The sequence below is a fragment of the Anser anser genome (genome assembly GCF_964211835.1).
Source record: "Anser anser genome assembly, chromosome: 1".
NCBI lineage: Eukaryota > Metazoa > Chordata > Aves > Anseriformes > Anatidae > Anser > Anser anser.
The window spans coordinates 191,316,035-191,335,506 of NC_139720.1; the positions used below are offsets into that span (position 1 = coordinate 191,316,035).

The 19,472-nt window shown below is 40.9% G+C and overlaps 1 protein-coding gene across 10 annotated transcripts in view; it reads left to right on the plus strand.

Annotated features, from left to right (window-relative positions):
* ATP8A2 (ATPase phospholipid transporting 8A2) overlaps window positions 1-19,472 on the plus strand; it is a 323,970-nt gene that overhangs the window by 39,594 nt on the left and 264,904 nt on the right. For 9 of the 10 annotated variants that reach the window (XM_083816134.1, XM_083816139.1, XM_083816136.1 and 6 more), the window contains 6 exons: window positions 10,767-10,866; window positions 11,763-11,861; window positions 12,736-12,781; window positions 14,206-14,246; window positions 16,064-16,137; window positions 18,856-18,925. In XM_083816134.1, coding sequence (XP_083672260.1) covers window positions 10,767-10,866; window positions 11,763-11,861; window positions 12,736-12,781; window positions 14,206-14,246; window positions 16,064-16,137; window positions 18,856-18,925 — 430 coding nt within the window. Of the gene's footprint in view, window positions 1-10,766; window positions 10,867-11,762; window positions 11,862-12,735; window positions 12,782-14,205; window positions 14,247-16,063; window positions 16,138-18,855; window positions 18,926-19,472 lie in introns of those variants that run through there. The other variant, XM_083816133.1, reaches the window with a different exon arrangement.

The window sequence follows — 19,472 nt, forward strand, 5'->3', positions numbered from 1 at the left end:
TTGATAGTCCTATTATCAACACCCGAGCAAGCTGTTGTGTTCCACTCACTGTCTGGAAGCCATCCTCTGGTAGCTATAAAAGTTTTTCAGTAGCTTTTCTGCATCTTATTCAGGGCAGCCTGAGTCACGAGGAGTATTGGCATACTAGGAACGGGACAAAATGCAGGTACTATGGTGAGGAAAATAGAGATGTTTGCATTGCCTAATCAGCAATCTTAGCTCCTCAGTGTCACTTAGAAATTAAGTTCACTTTATAATAGCTTGCTCCTGCTTAGTGAGAAAGTTGTGATCATTCCCTACGACTTATAAGGGTGACAGGCTTTGGCTGTGCTCTCTGCGTTATCTGGAGTTCGCTTTCTTCCCTCAGGTCAGTAGAAACAAAGGAAAGGGTGATGTGCACTTGCACCTGGACAAGGGTGCCTTGTGTGGAGTATGGGTGGTTTGTTTGTTTGTATGTGTACGTTGGAGCTTCTCTTCAGGAACAGTCCTTTATTGCTCTTGGACTCTTCTTGGGCTCGGTGCCATTGGATTTGAAGATGTGTTGTTTCTGTACAAAGTGACACTGTGTGCCACGGCGCGAGGTGCTGTGCGAGCAGATAACCCCCCTACATAAAGGCTTAGAGCAGTAAAAAGAAGGAGATAATGAAACAGTTTCTTTTAACTTCATGTGACTTCTGTCAGTTTTTGGTAACTGCCAAGAATTCTTAGAACTCCAGTGTGCGTTTCAGGATGTTCATAAGAAGTTTCCGAAACCGTAACGCACTGTATGGAGTAGCTTGCTCAAAGCTGAGCAAAATAGGGCGAGAAACGGAGGTGCAGAGGGTGGGTTAGTAATGTGGTTTTCCTTTTGGTTTAAAATTTTCTAATTACCTTGGGCATCCTTATTGATTCTCCCTTCCAAGAGACAGGCAGTATTAAAAACGAACTCTCATGTTTGTTGTGGGAGAAAAAGGAAAAGGTGCTACACATTCCTGTCTTCTATTTTGGACAAGTTTTGCAAAATTGATAATTCCCTATACAACTTATAAACGGCGTACAGTACTAATGCAGAAACTAAGTGGATGGCAAAATAGGATGAGGAACTAACACTTCTGAAAATCTTAAAGTGCAAGTGGAAGGATGTAGAAGGAAGAAATTTTCTCTATCCTTTTTTTCTCCTCAGGCTTCATGGTGTAAAAAAATGAGCTTGTGAAAATTTGAGGAGCAGCGGTTGAGTGTTTTACTGTGCATTTCAAACTTTATCATAAAAAAAAAATTAAATTCAAAACTCAGTGTGATAACACTTTCTATGTACCGTAGGTTAGATTTAGTTTGGTCCTTTATATGTATTACCATTCTTCATCACACTGTAGCAGCAGTAATTCTGTTTGCAGGAGCATCTTAGCTGTTTTCACCACTTGGTGTGTTCAGTTTGAAAGTTTGTTCATATCAAACTTTGGAGCTTCAAATAAAGGTAAACAGTGTTCCATTTGTAGCTGAAGGATTTTAGAAGCTTTGAAACATGCAAAAATGGGACAAATGTAATTACTCTAATTACTGTCCAACATGCCTGTAGCTCCAGTGTTGTTTGTAGCTTTATAAAAGCTAACTAGTAGCTGTTCTGACTTGTTCAATATACACGGTTCAAGCATGCGTCTGTTCACTTAATAGGGCGTATTTCTGTGTTTAATTTTAAAGTTCAGTATGAAATGAAACAAATCTATGTTCCGAAAACTTACAGCCATTCTGTACACAGCTCTATGCTACTTACAGCACCCAGCCTGTTTTTTTCTCAATTCTTTTCAACTGGCTGGGGGAAAAGGATTTCTTTGTACTGATTTAAAATACTTTGTTTTCCCTGTAATTCAGGTGTGAAGCACAAAATAATAGTGAATCATGAATGTTCCCGACCTGTGACTCTTGTGGTGTTGGCGTGATTCAGCAGTGACTGGTGGTGGTGGTTTCTGCCCAGATGACGTAGAAGATCAGTGTAGTGTGAAAACAACTGTGCAGAAGTGGCAGCCTGGCTGGTAGTGCTGATGGGAAATGTTTTTGCTACCTGAGTTTGATGGTCTTGAGCTATTTAAATCGTAGCTCCTTCTTACTAAGTATGATTTATAAAGTGATTATCTGAACAGTGGGGGGGATGACTCACAAGCCTCTGTTTTATAGTTTGACAACAAACTTGTGTTGGGCTCTGTAAGAACAGAGAATGAAGATGGGGCATGATGACAGCAGTTAGATTGCCGTGTCGGTACTTCTGAGATGAATAAAACAATGGCATAAGTATCTTTCCTAATACCTCCTTGGTAGTGTGTGGAAGATGGGTTTGTTTTGCTTAATAAAGTGAAAATGTTTTGCAGGGCTGGTTTTCATGTAAGTACAATTTGTTGGTATTCCTTATTAATACAGGAATCAACTCTGTGTTCATTAGCTTATACGGAATGAGACTTCGCTGAAACGTTCTTCCAGTGTATGCAGTATCACTGGTGAAGTGGTCTAAGTCACTCAGTTATTGCAAGTAAGGTCCCAAAAGATGCATTGATATCCAGAAAATACCTTGTTCAGAGAGTTGTGCTACCATATAGGCCAAAGTTAAGTTGTGCTAGAAGAGTGGGCAGGAAGCCTTTGGTTTCCACTTCCAAGCTGAGCAGCATCTTAAAACTCGAGCAAAACTGTGAAAAGGAACTTCTGACTTTGTAAGGCAGCAGCATCGCCACAAGGAGTTTAGCACTGACGGCTGTAACAAGGCTTGCAGTGACACAAGACCCGTGTTAACAGGCAGCTTGGCTGCAGTCTCAGGCTGTCCCATCAGTTTGCTTGCTTGCAAGGTGCTTCCTGGTGGCAGAGCTGTGGCCCCAGCCTGGATTCCTCTTGAATTTCGGTCGTACGTTACGTTAAATGAAACAAAGTGCATTGCTTTCTTAGCTTATAAATAGGCACTATAGAGGCCACGTGTGCTTCAGAGCAGTGTGAGCTTTTTTAATACATGGGCAGGTTCTTGCTGGTGCTGCTGGTCTCAAAAGCGAGTTAGTGCTGACCCAGCTAATGCGGGTATCCCAGGTGATGTTCACTGTGATCTGGTTTGAAAGCGTGAATGGTGAAGTGTGCTGTGTGCAGGTGCATTTATTTGCATTTATGCCATAGGAAGGCTTTCCTTTTGCACTAAAAAATTATTTATCTAAATGTTCTTCAGGTAAAACGGCTTGTGTTCGTTTTTGCTTGGGGTCCAGGCACCGTAGTCATTTGTGGTGGTGTCTGTATGGCATTTGGAAATCTTTTCTGTTGTCATGTGAACAGAGCGCTTGCTTGACTGCAGAAAAGCATTTTGGAAAGGCTTGGGTACAGCTATAGAAGGAGAGCTTTAGCCAGTAAAACTCACCAAAAGTAACCAGCCTTTTGTGCCTGGTGTCAGTGCTGCGTGCTCAATTGTGGCGGTGTGTTCCAAGATGCTGCATCTTTCTTCTTAGTGGGCTGCTCCTAGGTCCTGAGCCCCTGGACAGTTAAACTGTTGGATCTTGCCTGGGCAAAATTGCTAAATAGAAAGAACAGGTGCAAGATAGCTGTGGTGCCCCTGTACCTGTATGCTGAGCTTTCTGGCATCCTGGTTTTTATTTTTCCCCATCTCTGGGAGACATTTCACATATCAGCGGTAGCAACCCAGCAGGAGAATTAAACTGGGTCTCTTTCTCCCTTCGGGTAAATTCACTATTTAAGCATCTTTCAGACACCGGAGCCAGAGTTTAAAAGCAGTCTGACTTTGTGCAGACAAAGCTGCTTTCCCACATTTGTTGAATAAATATTGGCTCCTGTTCAGCAGTATAAATTCAGTTATGACGCTGCATTTCTACTTTTTCTTCCACTGCTAGTGACCTATGTCCAGTGAAAAGAAAACAGGAAGAAACTAATTTTCTGGTGATGTTTTGTGTAGTTTGAGGATTGAGTTGATGCAGATGCATCTTCCAGGACTTACAGGGGTGGTGTGTACAATAAATGATGTTTTCTGAAGTGTCCCACTCAGTCTTAAGTATAGTTTGCTTAGTTCTGCAGACCTCACTACCCACTGGTGTCAGTGGATGTGGATCTGCACAGCAGACATTAAAAAACAAAAAACACACACAAAAATCAACACATCTCATCATCAGCTGCTCTTGGGCTTGTGTCAGTAGAAGAGAATAGAGTAAGAAGTTGTCTAATGTTGCTCTAAATAGAGCTCAAGCATTAACAACTGCTTTCCATGTTTTTTGGGGTAGTGAAGGTCCTTGTTCAGTTCTGGAAGAGCAGTAAGTATTCATTTCTCCTACCGCCCTCTGCCTGTCAATGGAACAGCAATTGTTGAAGTTTTGCTGACACTTAGAATTAAATAATGGCTTTAAAACTGAAGTCAGTGCTACAACTTGAAGATAGGCCATCATCTGTAGCTAGCCAGCTTGTGACTTGGTGTCAGACATCTTCATATCAATGCAGTGTGTTTAGCGTGAAGCCTGCTCTGGGTTTGTACAGTAAGTGAATGTATTTTTGAGCTGAATCTATTAGGCAGTAGTATTTCTGGGTTAACTGTTTGGCAGCCATATTTTATTGAGTTGTGCTTGCCAGGAGGGCTGCTGAGAAGCAAGGGCATGTTTCTGTAGTGGTGATCTGACAATATCGGAGCGGGCTGAAACAATGTCATGCCTACAGAGCTTTTAGTGCTGGTTTCTAAACATTCTTTGTTCGATGTATTTGTTACTGAAAAAGAGCCGGGAGCCTTTTCTCTCCTCTGTAGGGATCACATGAATAGAGAACAAATGGAAAGGCCTATTCTACGTGTGAGCTTTAGGAGAATCCTCCAGCACACAGGATTTGGAAGTCAAAATGCTACCACTTGTAATAAATGTGACCCTGTTTGCCAGTTAAACTGAGCGTAAGCAGTCGTGTTAAATGCCTGCTCTGTACTGAGACTGCCATGAGTGTTGCTGCAGGAGGCCTTTCTAGTGGCAGGACACTTTGGCAACATGCCATTAATTTTTGCAGTCTTCCCCTGCCTATATCGGGCAAAAGTCCTGCTGATATGGGGGTAACTCGGCACAAGGAGCTGTAGGTTAGGAATTCTGAAAAAGCGTTCCCTGTCTGGGGGTTGCTCTTACTGAACTGGAGAGAAACAGGGTTGTTGTGCCCCAGTGGACAGCAGTTCGTAATGTATTTTCATGTGCTTTTGTCTTAACCGTGGTCTGTGCAAAGTTAACACCTGAAACAAAGTGATTGAAGGTGAGCTTGTTGCTGGTGCAGCTTCTGAGCAGGCCCAGACAGCTGAGCCACGCTGGGTTTGTAAAACTGGCCGTCACTCCTCAAGTGGCCCTCGTGCCTTAGGGCAGCAGCGCTGCTTGCCAGAAGAAGCAAAGGCCATCAGTTTGTATTGTACTTATCTCCTTGCCTTTATTAGGCTTTGGTCTACAATGCAATACTTCAAAATCTTCATTACTATAACTTCGGTGCAGACATCTCAAAGATATGCTTACAGTGCAGATTGCCCCCTGTGTGAAGCACTGTTGAACACAGCGGTCAGTTGCCCAGCTGGCAGCTGTCTGCTGCTTTTTTTATCCTGTTGTGTGTGAGGGCTTGCATTTAACTGGAAGTGACCTGCTCTTCAGCAGAACTTGAGTGCTTCATTGCCACAGACCCAAACCATGCTAGCCCACAGAAAGCAGGGGGGGAAGCTGACTTGCAGGGGAGATTGTTCAAATGGATTCATTTGAATACATCTGAATATTCCTGATCACCTTCATCAGTGTAGGTAATTCAGGAGCACAGATTTATTCCTCTTGTACAACGTTTCAGTGGCTTTGTTGGAAAATCTTTGAGGGCTGGGTGCAAGAATGTCCTTTGTGACCCGCTTTGTCTTGGGGCAGCACGTGAACTTCTGTATGCAAGCTGTCAGCGTAACCATAGGGAAACAGTTGGGGAGAGCAGAAAAAGGTGGAAACAAAACAGCTGCTTGGAGTACGGACAGTGGTCACCCCAGGTCAGATGCGGCGGCTTTTGGTTCTTTGCCTTGCTCTGGTGAGGCACTTCGGCTTTAAGCAGTGACAGCTGTAGGATTCAAGTCTTGCACTTCAGGGCTGCTGTTACTCCCCTATTCTGACCTGAGGCTGTCTCAAACTGTCAAGAGTATTTGAGCACCACACACCCTTTTCCTAGCTGATGGAAGTGTACAGGCCATGGTAACAGCGCAGTGAAACTCCTCCCGGCGGGATCTTCAGCCTCAAGGATCCACCTGGCAGAGTGAGGCTCTTCCATGAGACCAGGAGCTGCGTTGGGTCAGAGAGAAACTTCTCTGCTGTAACAAACCGACGCTGGTTGTTAAGGGCCTACCTTCCAGTCAACCAAAACTCATTGCATGGGCTTGCAAGTAGCTGTTCCTTATAAGCCTTTGATCTCTCATTTCAGGAATTTGTAAACATTTTTTTTTCTCTTCAGTCATGATCAAAATAGTCTTCCGTGTGTACAAGGAGTTAGATGATCTTATTGATTCGCTGTCACACACGTGCAGCTGCTTGTTCAGGACATCTAGACTTGCAGCCACCTAGCCGGCATGCTGCCTGGCAGCGTTGTTAATCAGGTGAACACACCAGGAAACTGCCACCAAGTTTCTCAGCTCGCTGCTTGCTGCTTTTCACGTGGATGCTATCAAAACACCTAATCACTGGTATTTTCCTGTAGCGTGATAATGAGTTAAGGTATGGTAGTGAGTTAAGAATGACACTTTTTTTTTTTAATTATACAATGGCTGCCTTTTAGAGAAATCCCTGCATTTTTTGCTAGAAAGTGGGGGCAGACTTTCAGCTGATGTGTATTCAAACTCCTCTGACAGGGCTTGGTGGTGTTTGTCCCAGTTCGCACAGTGGTGTGACTCGAAACGTAACTGGCATGAATTAAGTTGCAGCTATCAAAGAGAGAGATCTCTTCCAATGTTTGTACACCTGTTTAACCGTGCAGCCCCGTAGGTAAGCAAGGTGTGCAGAGCTAACAGCTGCTGCTTTAGGAAATGCTCCTTTGTTACTTGGTTTCCTGCCTGTGCTCCCCTCCTCCCCCTGCCACAGCCGTGGGGCGAGCTGCAGGCCTGCTGTGCCTGGCACCCAGCTCCCAGAGCAGCTTGCAAGGTAAGGTGGCACCCACAGGGGCTGGTCAGAGGGCCGGCCTCTGCAGGTACTTAGCTTTGGCAACCAAAAACGTGCTGCAAAGGAGCTGCCCGAATCCTCTACCTGTTCACACATAGGTTTTAATTTCTCTGCCTGAGCTTTGGTTGTGCTGCAGTCACCTGCAGGTGCTGTGGGATAAGCCGGCCCTCCCACTGGGATGGGGCAGAGAACCGAGGGGGAAGGAAGGGAAAGTAAAAGCTTGTGGGCTGGGATAAAGACAGCTTAACAGGACAGAAAAAGAGGAGAAATAATAATAATTATAGTACTAATAACAATAATACGTACAAAGCAAAGTGATGCAGTTAACTGCTCACCACCTGCTGACTGATGCCCAGCCCATTCCCAAGCAGTGGTCCTGCCCTCCCTCTGGCCAGCCACCCTATATTTATCATTCAGTGTGACACCACACGGCATGGGATGTCCCTTTGGCCAGGCTGGGCCAGCTCCTGGCTGTCCCCTCCCAGCTCCCTGTGCGCCCCCAGGTACCTCGCTGGCAGGGCAGCACCAGGAGCTGAACAGTCCTTGGTCTGTGTGGGCGCTGCTCTGCAACAACTAAAACATCCCTGTGTTATCAACATTATTCTCAGCCTAAATACAAAAGACAGCACCACAGCAGCTTCTATGAGGAAAAGTAACTCTATCCTAGCCGAAACCAGGACAACACGCATCCCTCCGGGAGGGAGCAAAAAGCATTTTTTATTTGCAAGCATTGTATTTGTCTTTTAGAGAGCTCCTCTTCAGAGCCCAGTTCACCCAATCATACTGTAAGCCGAGCAGATGCATTAGTTAGCCTTTCATGAGAAACTTTTTCTGAATAATAACGCACCTACTTTTTATAAATACACGATTACTGTTCCTGGTCTGTGTGGTAATGCTGAATGTGCACTGCTAATTAGAGCCATACCTATTTTTTGCAGGTGTTTGCCATGTTACTTAAGTAACAAAGCACACAAATGGAAGAACTTGCTGCTGTGTATTAAGTTATTTCAAAAAAGCTTTATTATGTTTTCATCGGCTCAATCGTGATAATAGGAATGCAGTTTGGAGCTGTTAGCTGTGGAAGTTGGAAAATGGTAGAATGTCGCTAATAAATGTTACAGCTTGATTGCAATCAGACAAATTCCTGCTTTAATATAATCATAGCAAATGCTATGGGCATGCCATTTTGTTATAAATACATGTTTCTGTGGCATATCGTGCAGTTTTGCTGGCTCGGTGGCCTGGAGTTGTAAGGGGGAATTTGAGGTGTCTTCTTGAAATCTTCCAGTTCCTGACTTCTCATTAGTACAGCTAGGGGAATTCACTTGTGGGGTAGGTCTAAACTATTCACTTAATTAAACCATTTTTTAAAGGCACAAGGTACTACTGAAATGTGTTTAATTATATTCTGTGTTATAGGAGGGCTGTTACACTTGGGACCAAGTGAATGTAACGTCAAGTGGGAAAAAAAAATCTTACTGCTGGAAATGACTAATAGCATTTCAAAGACATAAACGTCCTGCTTAATATGTTTAAATGCGGATGCAGGCTTTGATTCAGTTCATTTTGGGTAATCTGTGTTGAAACCTGTCCCCCTGAGATTTCTGTAAAATAACACTTGGAGCATTTAATATAGGACTCTGCAGAGCAGTAGTATCAACAGGATGTCTACAGCCTGTAGTGTTAGAAATGCTGTTACGTGTGCTGTATGTATGCCTTTTTTTTTTTTAGGAGATCCAATTGAAGTAATAATGAGTTTGCATCAGGCCTAGCCAGGGTCGCTTAAAGAGGAAACCATAAAATTGAAATACAGCTCCCACAGCCTAGTAAGATAGGATCTTGGTTGTTTGTATCTCGTCACTTTAACTCCTGCTCCCCCACTAATTGTACTCCAGTGTCCAACGCAGACTTTCTTGAACAGATGATGCTGTCACGTCTCCTGTCACTGTTTTGTTCTGGAAGGTGCAGCAGAGTCTCATTAAATGACTCGGAGCTGGGGCTGGGGAAAGACAAGAGGGAGAAAATGGTTCAAGCAAATAGATAAGTCTTGGAGAATGCCCTTCTCTAACCTCGTACATAAAAGATGAACATAAGAGATTCGTGCTGTACTTAATTTCCTGTTTATCAAGGTTATAGTAAGTTCTGTGCATAGGAATCAGTTGTGAAAGGCAGATCGTGTAGACAAAGCATTTGGTTTTGTTTCATGATGTGTGAGCGGTAGTGCCATGGGTTTCAATTACTCTGAGAGGCTTAAAGGTGCAAGAGAATCAGCAAAACATTTCACAAAGAGGGTCATGCTTACTGGGAAGGTGCTCTTTACTTGGGAAGCTTCAATAAAACAGCATCTTTTCTGTGTTTGAGGAGCTGTGTTAGCGGTGCTTCGGGAAACAATTTCTCCTTTCATGAAAGGAGGATTTTCTTTCAGTTCTCCGTTCCCTGGAAACATAAACAACCTTTATTTTAAAAATTGAAAAACCGAAAAAAACTGTCTGTCACTGGTTGTCTGGCTCTTGCAGGGATTACGTTCAGTGTCTGGGGGAAGACAGCTGTACTATAGCTGCGAGCACTTGGTTTTTCAAGTTCCAGCTCATGCTAATGCCCAGTAGATAAGGGAGGGAAGATGCTGTGGTAATTCCATAGCAAATAAGTCGGACTTGCTTTTTTAACTGTAAAAAGTATGTATTTTTCTCTTCATATAGTGGAATACTGTGTGCTGCTGGATTGACTCTTTCTCATACTTGCTCAGACAGCGCAAGAAAATTCATGCTGCAGAACCTATGTCAAGAAAGTGTTTAGATCACGGAGTAAATCATGTTCAGAGAGCAAGGGCTTGCATATAATAGTTTTGATCTCTTTTAAGCTGTTTTTTGGTAATTTGACAACTTGGGTGTGGTTTATATAACTCATTTAAAAATTCAGTGATTAGACTTTCTTGTCATCTTGGCCACTCTTCCTGAAATTGTAGTCATGCTTTCTGTAACAGCCATAGCTGGGTTTGGTGTGAGGAGGATGAGTAGTTGCATAGCTTAGAGACCAGTTAGTGCAGGATACTTTTCTTTTACCTTTTTAAAAAACGAACAAAACCCACTACTTGTGGAAAAAGAAAAGCTTATTCTGAAAAAGTGTGTATTGTTATTATGGAATATTGTTCATAACTGAACTTAGGATGGTCCTGAGCTACGAAAAGAGGCAGTTCAAAAATAGCACTGTAGAATTTCTCATTTTAATGTTGTTTAACTCTGCCTACCCCAATATTACAATCCAGGTTATGGATTGTAATTACCAGGGGGTAAGCGCTCAGGTGCTTTAACCTGAGCTGAAAGGCTGCCTCTTCATGGTACTGGAGTTTGGACAGATAGCAAGTTATATGATGGTTTTTCCAGTTATAAAGGTTCAACTGATTAAAGGGGGACTGTCAGCCTTCTGGCTTTGTATGATACCTCTTGTTCTGTACAGTTCTTTCTTATAACACAGACAACTTTATTCCTTCGTATTCTATACTCGTCTTTACTGTATGAGATTTAAACCGTTTTCTAACAATGGCTTTAGAAACCTACTTGATTTTTTTTGGTCATAATCCCTGTATGATGTTCAGATGAAGTCCTAAAATCAAAATCTTTTAACCTGCAGCACAGCCAAGTACAGCGTGGTGACTTTTCTACCTCGATTCCTGTATGAGCAGATAAGAAAAGCTGCAAATGCATTCTTCCTCTTCATTGCCTTACTGCAGGTATAGTTTTATTGTTTTACTGAACTTTTACTGCATTGCAGTTATAAAATAACTTGAATCCTTATGCTTGTGTGTTCTAAGCATATATCAAATAGTAATATTAAGGAGGTATGTACTTAATAGTTGAAATTAGAGGGTACTATAGATATTTTTTCAACATAATTCTGAAAATCAAGATAGCTATATTATTAATAAATGGAAACAAGTACTATCACAAAATATGGAGTTACTGACCGTACTGGAAAGGAGGCTGTAGCGAGGTGGGGGTTGGTCTGTTCTCCCACGTGCCTGGTGACAGGACGAGGGGGAATGGGCAAAAGTTGCGCCAGGGGAGGTTTAGGTTGGATATTAGGAAGAACTTCTTTACTGAAAGGGTTGTTAGGCACTGGAATGGACTGCCCAGGGAGGTGGTGGAGTCACCATCCCTGGAGGTCTTCAAAAGACGTTTAGATGTAGAGCTTAGTGATATGGTTTAGTGAAGGACTTGTTAGTGTTAGGTCAGAGGTTGAACGAGGTGATTTTGGAGGTCTCTTCCAACCTAGATGATTCTGTGATTCTGTGGAAATAGCATGTGTGGATTCGTGTGAAACTGCTGGTTGTTTAGATAGTCCAGGTATTCACTTTGAATCAGTGATAAACATCGGTTGAATGCTTTCCTTGTTAAGTCAGGAGAAACAAAATAAAAGGCCTGTACAACAACTTCATCATCTAATTTAATAGTAGTAGTTTCTTCAGATCTTCGAGGATAGTTTGCCTACTGAATTTGGATGTCAGTCACGCAGAAATAAGAATTTAAGCTCTACCATCTCTCTGCTGAAATAATTGCATAAAATGATAAATTTACTAGAAACTTATTTTTAACATAGAATGGATCTCTCTTTTCCCTCTGTTCACAGCAAATTCCAGATGTCTCTCCAACAGGAAGATATACCACCTTGGTGCCATTGCTATTTATTTTAACTGTTGCTGGCATCAAAGAAATCATAGAAGACTATGTGAGTATGGATTATGATATGGGGAATCTGTGCTAACAACAAAAGAGGTGCTTCAAAAAGCCATAAAATGCCATAAAGCTGTGCATTTCTAAGTCGATTCAAATGCTGAATGATGGCAAAGTACCATTTAATTTTCAAAGATGCTGACTCTACTAGAATTTCTGTAGCACACTGAGATAAATTAAGTGTTTTTCTAAATGGCAATCAAGGAAGTTCTATGGAAGCAACTTAGTGAAAACTGGAATGATTCTTTATACTTATTCAAACTTGCTTACAAGTGCTTTCATTAGAAAGGCCTGGCTGGAAGGCCAGTGTTATTTTAGTGGCACTGTAGATTCCTGACAGTTGTGTGGGCTTTTTAGTTGGTCTTGAAGACTGGAGATTAAAAATAAATAATAATAAAAATAAATAATCCATTTCAGCGTAAAGCAAACTGTTTTGGAGAAAATCTGTGTTAAGTTCCTTAGATACTCTTTATAGTAGGATCTTTTTGCTTTTCAAAGTTCCAGTGAATAACTTAAAAAATAGTTTAAACACATAGCACGTATACTACAACTGTCATCTAAATACACTGTCGCTTACTACTACTTTTGCTTTTTTTCTCTCCTAAAAAACAGTTTTGGAGACTTAAGTTTTTTGCTGTTGATCCAGGTTTTGGTCTGATTTTCAACATGTTGTTGACTGTTGTCTAAAGCCACGTTATTTTCTTTTATAAACTATTTGGATTTAGATGATCAACGTGGCTTTTTTCAAAACTATCACACAGGCAAAAAGGACCCGGTGTATCCTCTTGTGGTCTGTCCTGTTTCTAGCTCTAGTAGTTTCAGAATCTAATGAAATGTAATGAAGTATAATGAAATGTTTTTCCTTGCAGAAAAGGCATAAGGCAGACAGTGCAGTGAATAAAAAGAAAACAGTAGGTAAGGCTAAATTTTAAATATTTGAAGTGCAAATATGGAATACCAGAACACATTTTTTTTTTTTTTTTAAACAATGCTGTTGCTTAAACTGTCATAACGGCAGTGGGTGAATGTCTTTTTGGACTAGGTGTGTTAGCACCAAACCTTACTAAGTGTTTCAGATTGTTGCTTACAGTGTCACACTTGGGAGTGAGAAGTGGGGGTATGAAACTTTCAGAATTTAAAAGCTGATACAACTTCAAGGTTGTCCAATGGTAGACAATGCTCAGCCCCTTCCTGAAAACCAAGCAATTTTCTTCTTCTCCAGAACACTGCCCTGACTGTTTAAAACCCACCGAGGCTGTAAAAGTTTGTCAACTGTTTTTTTTTTCAAAATTGCATAGTCTGGGTTGGACAGTTGAGGCTGTATCTGGTTGAATTGTACCTTCTGGGGACTTTGGTGTGCTCTTCAAATGAGCTACGTGTGTGAATTGCATAAGACTGAGGAGAAAATTGTTCACACCTCAAATAGGGGGCCAGGCTCTTCAGCCTTAATCTGTTGCACACTGCATTTCTGAACCTCTTTAAAAACTGGCTGCAGCTGCTTTCAGTGAAGGGTTTGGTCTTATTTAGGTGTACGTGATGTGCTCAGAGCTGGACCGGCCTTGGTTACCTGACAATGGCCGGGCATATATAGATATATTTGACATTACTGTTTAGGTTAGGGATGTATAAAGTAAATGCAGAGTACCTGAAGAGCTACTGGGTGGACAGTGTTCCCGAGTAGATGATCAATGTGTGTGTTAAGACACCGTAGGACCTGGGCACTACAGAAGCTAAGGCCTGTTTCAGTTCCTTGCTCCCCCCGCCAAGCCCCACACCCCTATCCCTTTCAGCTTTGACTAGGGTCAAAACTTAAGATTCTACTTCTGTCAAAGTTGGTCTTTGCTTTTTGGTAGGTTTTTGGGTCTGCTTGACACTTAAGTCTAAGCCCTGTATGATGGAATGAGGTGGTAGTGAGGCTAGGTGGATCAGAGTGAAAATGGAGTGAAATCCAAGGGAATAGGAGAGAAGCAAAACAAACAAAAGCCTGATATGGTGAAGATATTTCCTAGTACTGATTGGTGATGAGCAGTAGCGCCCTTTTATTTAAGGAGTGAGTAATGACGTCCACCTTCTGCAAATGAAATGCCAAGAAGAAGTCAGGCCACCAGCTATTTCCTATCAGGTGATAACTGATTGCATGTAAACGTTAAGAGAATCCTATCCTTTCTTCAATGCATGTGTCTACAGCTTTGGACAAAACGTGGTCCAAACTTCTGAAAAGTATTTTTCTGATTTGTGTGCTAGTTCTCACTCCAGTCAATGTTCCCTGCTGCTGCTGTCGTTTTTGAAATTTCTGTCTTGGTTATTTATTCTGATCTAACTTTAAATTTTCTTTCCAGTTCTAAGAAATGGGATGTGGCAGAACATTATATGGAAAGAGGTAAATAAAATTAGGGGTAGGAGAAAGTGTTCACAATTTTTTCTTGCTGGAATAAAGTAAGAGGCCTAGAGTTACCATGCCTTGCGTGAGAATTTCCTGTGACCTGGGGTGGGAGGGATCCTCTAAGTTATAATAATGAAAATTGCCATGAGCAAGGCACCGAGTACCAACCTAAAAATTTTAGTACTACGTTTCAGACAAATGCTGATGAACTGTTCTAAGTATTCTTGATAGTTAATATGCCTCAGGGTACAAATAGTATTTTGTTCTCTGTCCATGTCTAGAGAGGAACTTTCACTGCAATGTTGTACTTCTCAGGGAAGTCTAACAGGCTTATATTGATATCTGTGCTCAAAAGTTCTTCTGTTTAGAGGCTAATTAGTAAGGTGTTTGCTCAAGTAAGGAGGAGAAGCCCTGCAGCATGCTGAATCCAGGTTGTGAGAAGCCCTCTTCTGGGACCTGCTGAGATTTATTGGTAGAACTTGCTGAAATCCTTCAGGATGCAGTGATCTAACTGTGGCTCTTAATTCCCTTTTAAGAAAAAATTAGCTCTGTTAACTAATAAAGGAAACTAAGGAAAAGTACAGTCTTTTATAACCTCTGGGAAATAAGACTTAGCGCAGGAGACCTAAATGCAATCCTGCTGAAGTGTTAGACTATAACAGAACTAAACTAAAGATTACTGGGGATTCTGAAGCCTCATGGTAGTGTTTGTTCATGCTGTTTGATGCCCTGTTTATAATGAGGACACTGAATGCAACGACAGTAGTTGAAGCTGAGCCTGCAAACTGTGGTTGTTCCTTCCCCTTCCCCCTTATTTATACCCTTTGACTTCTCAAGCACATCTCGAATTGGTCTGTGTCTTGCACCTGCATATTGTCCAGGCTTGCCTATGTTGTTAGAGATGAACTGTTTTGTGCTATCAACATGTTTACTCTAAGACAGACTTCTGATATTTTTTGTGCTGAAATAAAAGGGAATTTGTTTTCAGTGGGATCCAAACAGGACTAATGACTTTCCCTGTTCAAACATGCCATCTGTTTTAATTTTCATAAATTAATGTGTTCAAGTATTTTAGGCCCATTTCAGTGGGCAATACGTGGGATGCTCAACAGTCTGATATGCTTCAGGTGGTCCTGGCTTACTGTCTTGAGAGTTGCATGGGGCTTTACTTGTAAGAAGGACCGAGTATGTGTGACACCTTTTACAGGTGCTGGAAGCTGTTAGGTCTTCTGTACTCCAGAAATTATAACTTTGCGAATCTCAAGTGACTATAGGCCAGGAAAGAACTGGCTGATATTTTCTATCTGTAGGGACGATATGCTTCTTGCTAGGGACTAATACAAGCAGTGTCTTACGCATTACTTAGGTGCGTAAGTAACGTGGAGAAAAAATAAGAGAAACACTTGAGGAAAGTAAACTTTAAGTAAAGGTACATTTTCACCTGGAGAAATCTTTCTGTGGGTTAGATAAGACTGTACTTAAAGAAATGAACTCAAATTTGTATAATAGCTGGATTATAGAATAAACCAATCACTTTTCCTACAAATAAGCCACAGAATTTACACTCTTCAATAGAGTATATATTTATTTTTTCTGTAGAGAATACCTTACTTAGCCTTCAGAAAAGGGAAGGTTTTGGTCCTAGATTTTCAAATTTGCAGTGAAAAGTACTCCAACTTCTAGCAGCACTGTCTGTAGTTGTTTTGTGCATGATGTTCTTTTGGGTGAAGGAAAATAACAAACTAACATTGCAGACGAGCATACTGTTTGTTTTTCTCTTCCATGCTACTGTACTCCTGCCCCTGATTCACCAGGTAGCAGTAGGCGATATTGTGAAGGTCACCAATGGGCAGCATCTTCCAGCAGACATGATCATTATATCTTCCAGGTATCCTGAATGGGTGTGGAAATGTCTGATGAACTGAGGTGCAGAGGGCTCTAAACTCTGTATTTGCTAGTAATAAAAACAGACATCAGATGACACTACGTCTTCTCCACATCTCAAATCAAACTTCAACAATGTCAAAACATGCTTTACTAGGCAATTACTTCCCTTATCATTGCTGATAGGTTCTTAAGAAAGAAGGCTTCTTAAAGACTTGGTAGTATTACATACTTCTAATGCACCAAGTGTATCACTGAGTTTGGAAGATGGAAGATCGGTTGCACAAGCTTGATGCAGGTAATTGTTTTATGGCCTTCTGAGGACCCCTCCATTTAATCAAGGAAACATCAGTTTTCTTCCAGTTAATTCCATTGGATTTCCAGGATATTTTCTTGCCCCTCAGGAAAGATTTCTTCGAAAGCTATTCAAACAATAATTTCAGAAGGCTAGCCCAGCTGGCATCTAAATAACTAGCCAGCAGAATAGATTTTGGGTTTCATTCATGTGCTTGTTGTCTTTTGGCCATACACGTGTTGCATCATCCCTAGTGTGGTAGCAACAGCAAAATGAGTACTGCCCATTTCCCCTTGTGGGATATGGGACAACTTACTTTAAACAGATATGGTGAAAAATGAAGGCTGGTTGGTGATTCATGGAAGCATTTGGGATGGTATTCAGCTGCTGCACTATCTTCTATGTTTTGTTGGACAGCTTAAGGGGTCAAATCAACACCGCTAAGCACACAGGCGAAAGAGATTTGAACAAGAGACACTAGTGCAGTTTTTGTTCTCGCTTTTTTTTTCCAAGTAGAAATCTTCATTCATTAGGTATCTTCATTCCGTGGTTTACAGTGTTGTATTTATAAAAACAAAACCACTTTTTATAATAAACAGTTGTCAACCTTCACATGCAGTTAATTAGGCTACATGTTAATTAGACATAAATAAATTTGTTTCAGTATTGAGAAATACTTGTTCTGCTAGAACTTCTTTAATTTATTATACAAAACAAAAAACACAAAAACCACACCTTTCTGATTTGTACCTTAACTTGCATGGGTCAGCTTTTTGTTCTATATTATTCTACTAACCTGTTATCATTGCTAATCATATAACTGAAGAATTAAACCCAAAGTATTTTGATTTTAGGAGATGCTTTGCTTGAAATAAATAGCAATTTCTATGGCAGTTCTGCTATACAATTGGTTTTATTTCCATGATTCTTTTAAACGACAATGTTAAGTGTCCTCAGTTCACCAGAAGGCATTGCATGCTCTGAATGGGTGGGAGTTTCTTGCTTGTGTGTGTTGACTTTCTGTCTGAACTGAATGTCGGAGTTGAAATAGATGATTGTTTCTTATCTTGATTCTTTTTTTGCTTCATAGAAGAAAGGTGACATCAAAGAAGTTCACATACAGAATAAGTTTACCTGAAGCAGAAATAAAGTGATTTGAATCCAAACAAAGCTTTGTATGGAAACACTTCTACATTTCTGTGGAAATGCAAGCAATTGCTGTGTGAGAGTTCTCCCTCATGGGTTAACCACTTCAGTTGTAGTGGATAAACTGTTTCTAATGGGTGCAATTGGAATCAAATTGAACTTTCAGATAACTTTCTTGGGTTTGGGTTCAGGCTGGTCATATAGGAGGAGGTAAGAGACAGTTTCTGCACCTTTCTTCTTGAAGAAACTATCAATGAAGAGGAAAAATGTAGCTACTTACTGTTATATATGTGCCTGTCCATTTCTTAACAAAACGTTTCCTAAGAAGCCTTTTGTTGCTGATGCTTCTGCTAATTATGTTTGCTGTAATTGGTTATTTTGGAAAGCAAATAGCAACATCTCAAGAGCATGAGTAGTGATAAGCTGAAGGAGCACACGATTTGGGTCCTGGTATGAAACTGATGTTCCCTGACAGCCCAAGAAGACAGTGGTAAAAACAGTTTTGGTGGTGCCATACAGAGGTTTTAAATCTTTAGTATGTCAGGAAATATTTGGTGTTAGGTAGCACCTATAATAAGGTAATGTTCTATGTAGAGATTTTCGACTTCAGATATAGGTAAGACCTCGTCTAACAGCAAAGCTGCAGAACTATGAGAAAGGCTTTTTGCCACTTTTGGTAAGGGAAGAAATATCTCTAGAAGATGCAGATCACAGCCTTTGATCTTATCATACCTTTTATGATTTTTTAAAAGAGGGGGGGAAATAAACACTGCTTAGCAGTGACTTCAGGTGTACTTCCAGAAGTTTCTCAACTTTAAGGTGGTCCTGTGGCTACAACCTTTAGTGTGCATGGTTCACAGACAAAACTCAATAGTATAGGGCACGACCTCTCAACTCATCCCGTTGCGTGTCCACTTCTTACACTCCTCATTATTTAGCATTTCATTTATCCATAGCTCTTGCAATCTAAAGCAATATTACGGACTACAGTGTAAAATATTTTTTTCAGGCATCTAAGTTAATTGTGATTTGTAAAATTCTTTATAACCTGATTTAGACCTGTCTTTCTGTATAATTTCATGCATAAGAGCATTCATATTCAAAGGCATTTGTGAAAAATATGTGCTTTTAGCTGGCTCTTTCATGGTTCTGTGCCACCAGTATTGATTTTTCTCTTCTGCAGTGCATTGAAGACATGTATCATGGACCACTTCACTGCAAAAGTAGTATATAAAAAGTAATTAATTTTCAATAGTGACAATCTTGTTGTGCTCCTTACAGTGAACCTCAAGCCATGTGCTATATTGAAACAGCTAATCTCGATGGGGAGACGAATCTTAAAATACGACAGGTAAAACAAAGTGAACTTTGCTGTTTTTCCTCTAGGTACTAGTGTTAGTTGCAAGGCAGACTGTAGCTTGCATGACAGCAATACCAGTACTGTTTAAAATAATATATATGTATACACATATACATATATATATATAAAAAAGACAACAAAATATGCATCTCTTTTCAGTTTTCTGTAAGCCTTTTTTCTGACAGATACAAACCCAAGCAATAATGTTTCATTTACAAGTCTAAGGAACTAATCCAGAGGAAAGCGGGGAGCACAAGCCTACAAAGAGGAATCAGGCAGGCCTTGGCTGTGTTTTGCTTGAGGTGCAGGGAGTACTTTTACCAATCTTACAGCTTGCTAATGATATCCGTAACTTCTGTCAGAATAATGTAGAACACTCCCAATACTTAGATTTTTTTCCTTTGTCTCTTTGAGTCAAGCACATCTCTAATCCTGAGGTGTTCAGGTGTCCATTCTTGGATGCATATGGCATTGTAGCTGGGAGAAACCTGGCATAGGTTTCCTGGTGGATGGTTTGTACTGAGAATGAATTGCAGCT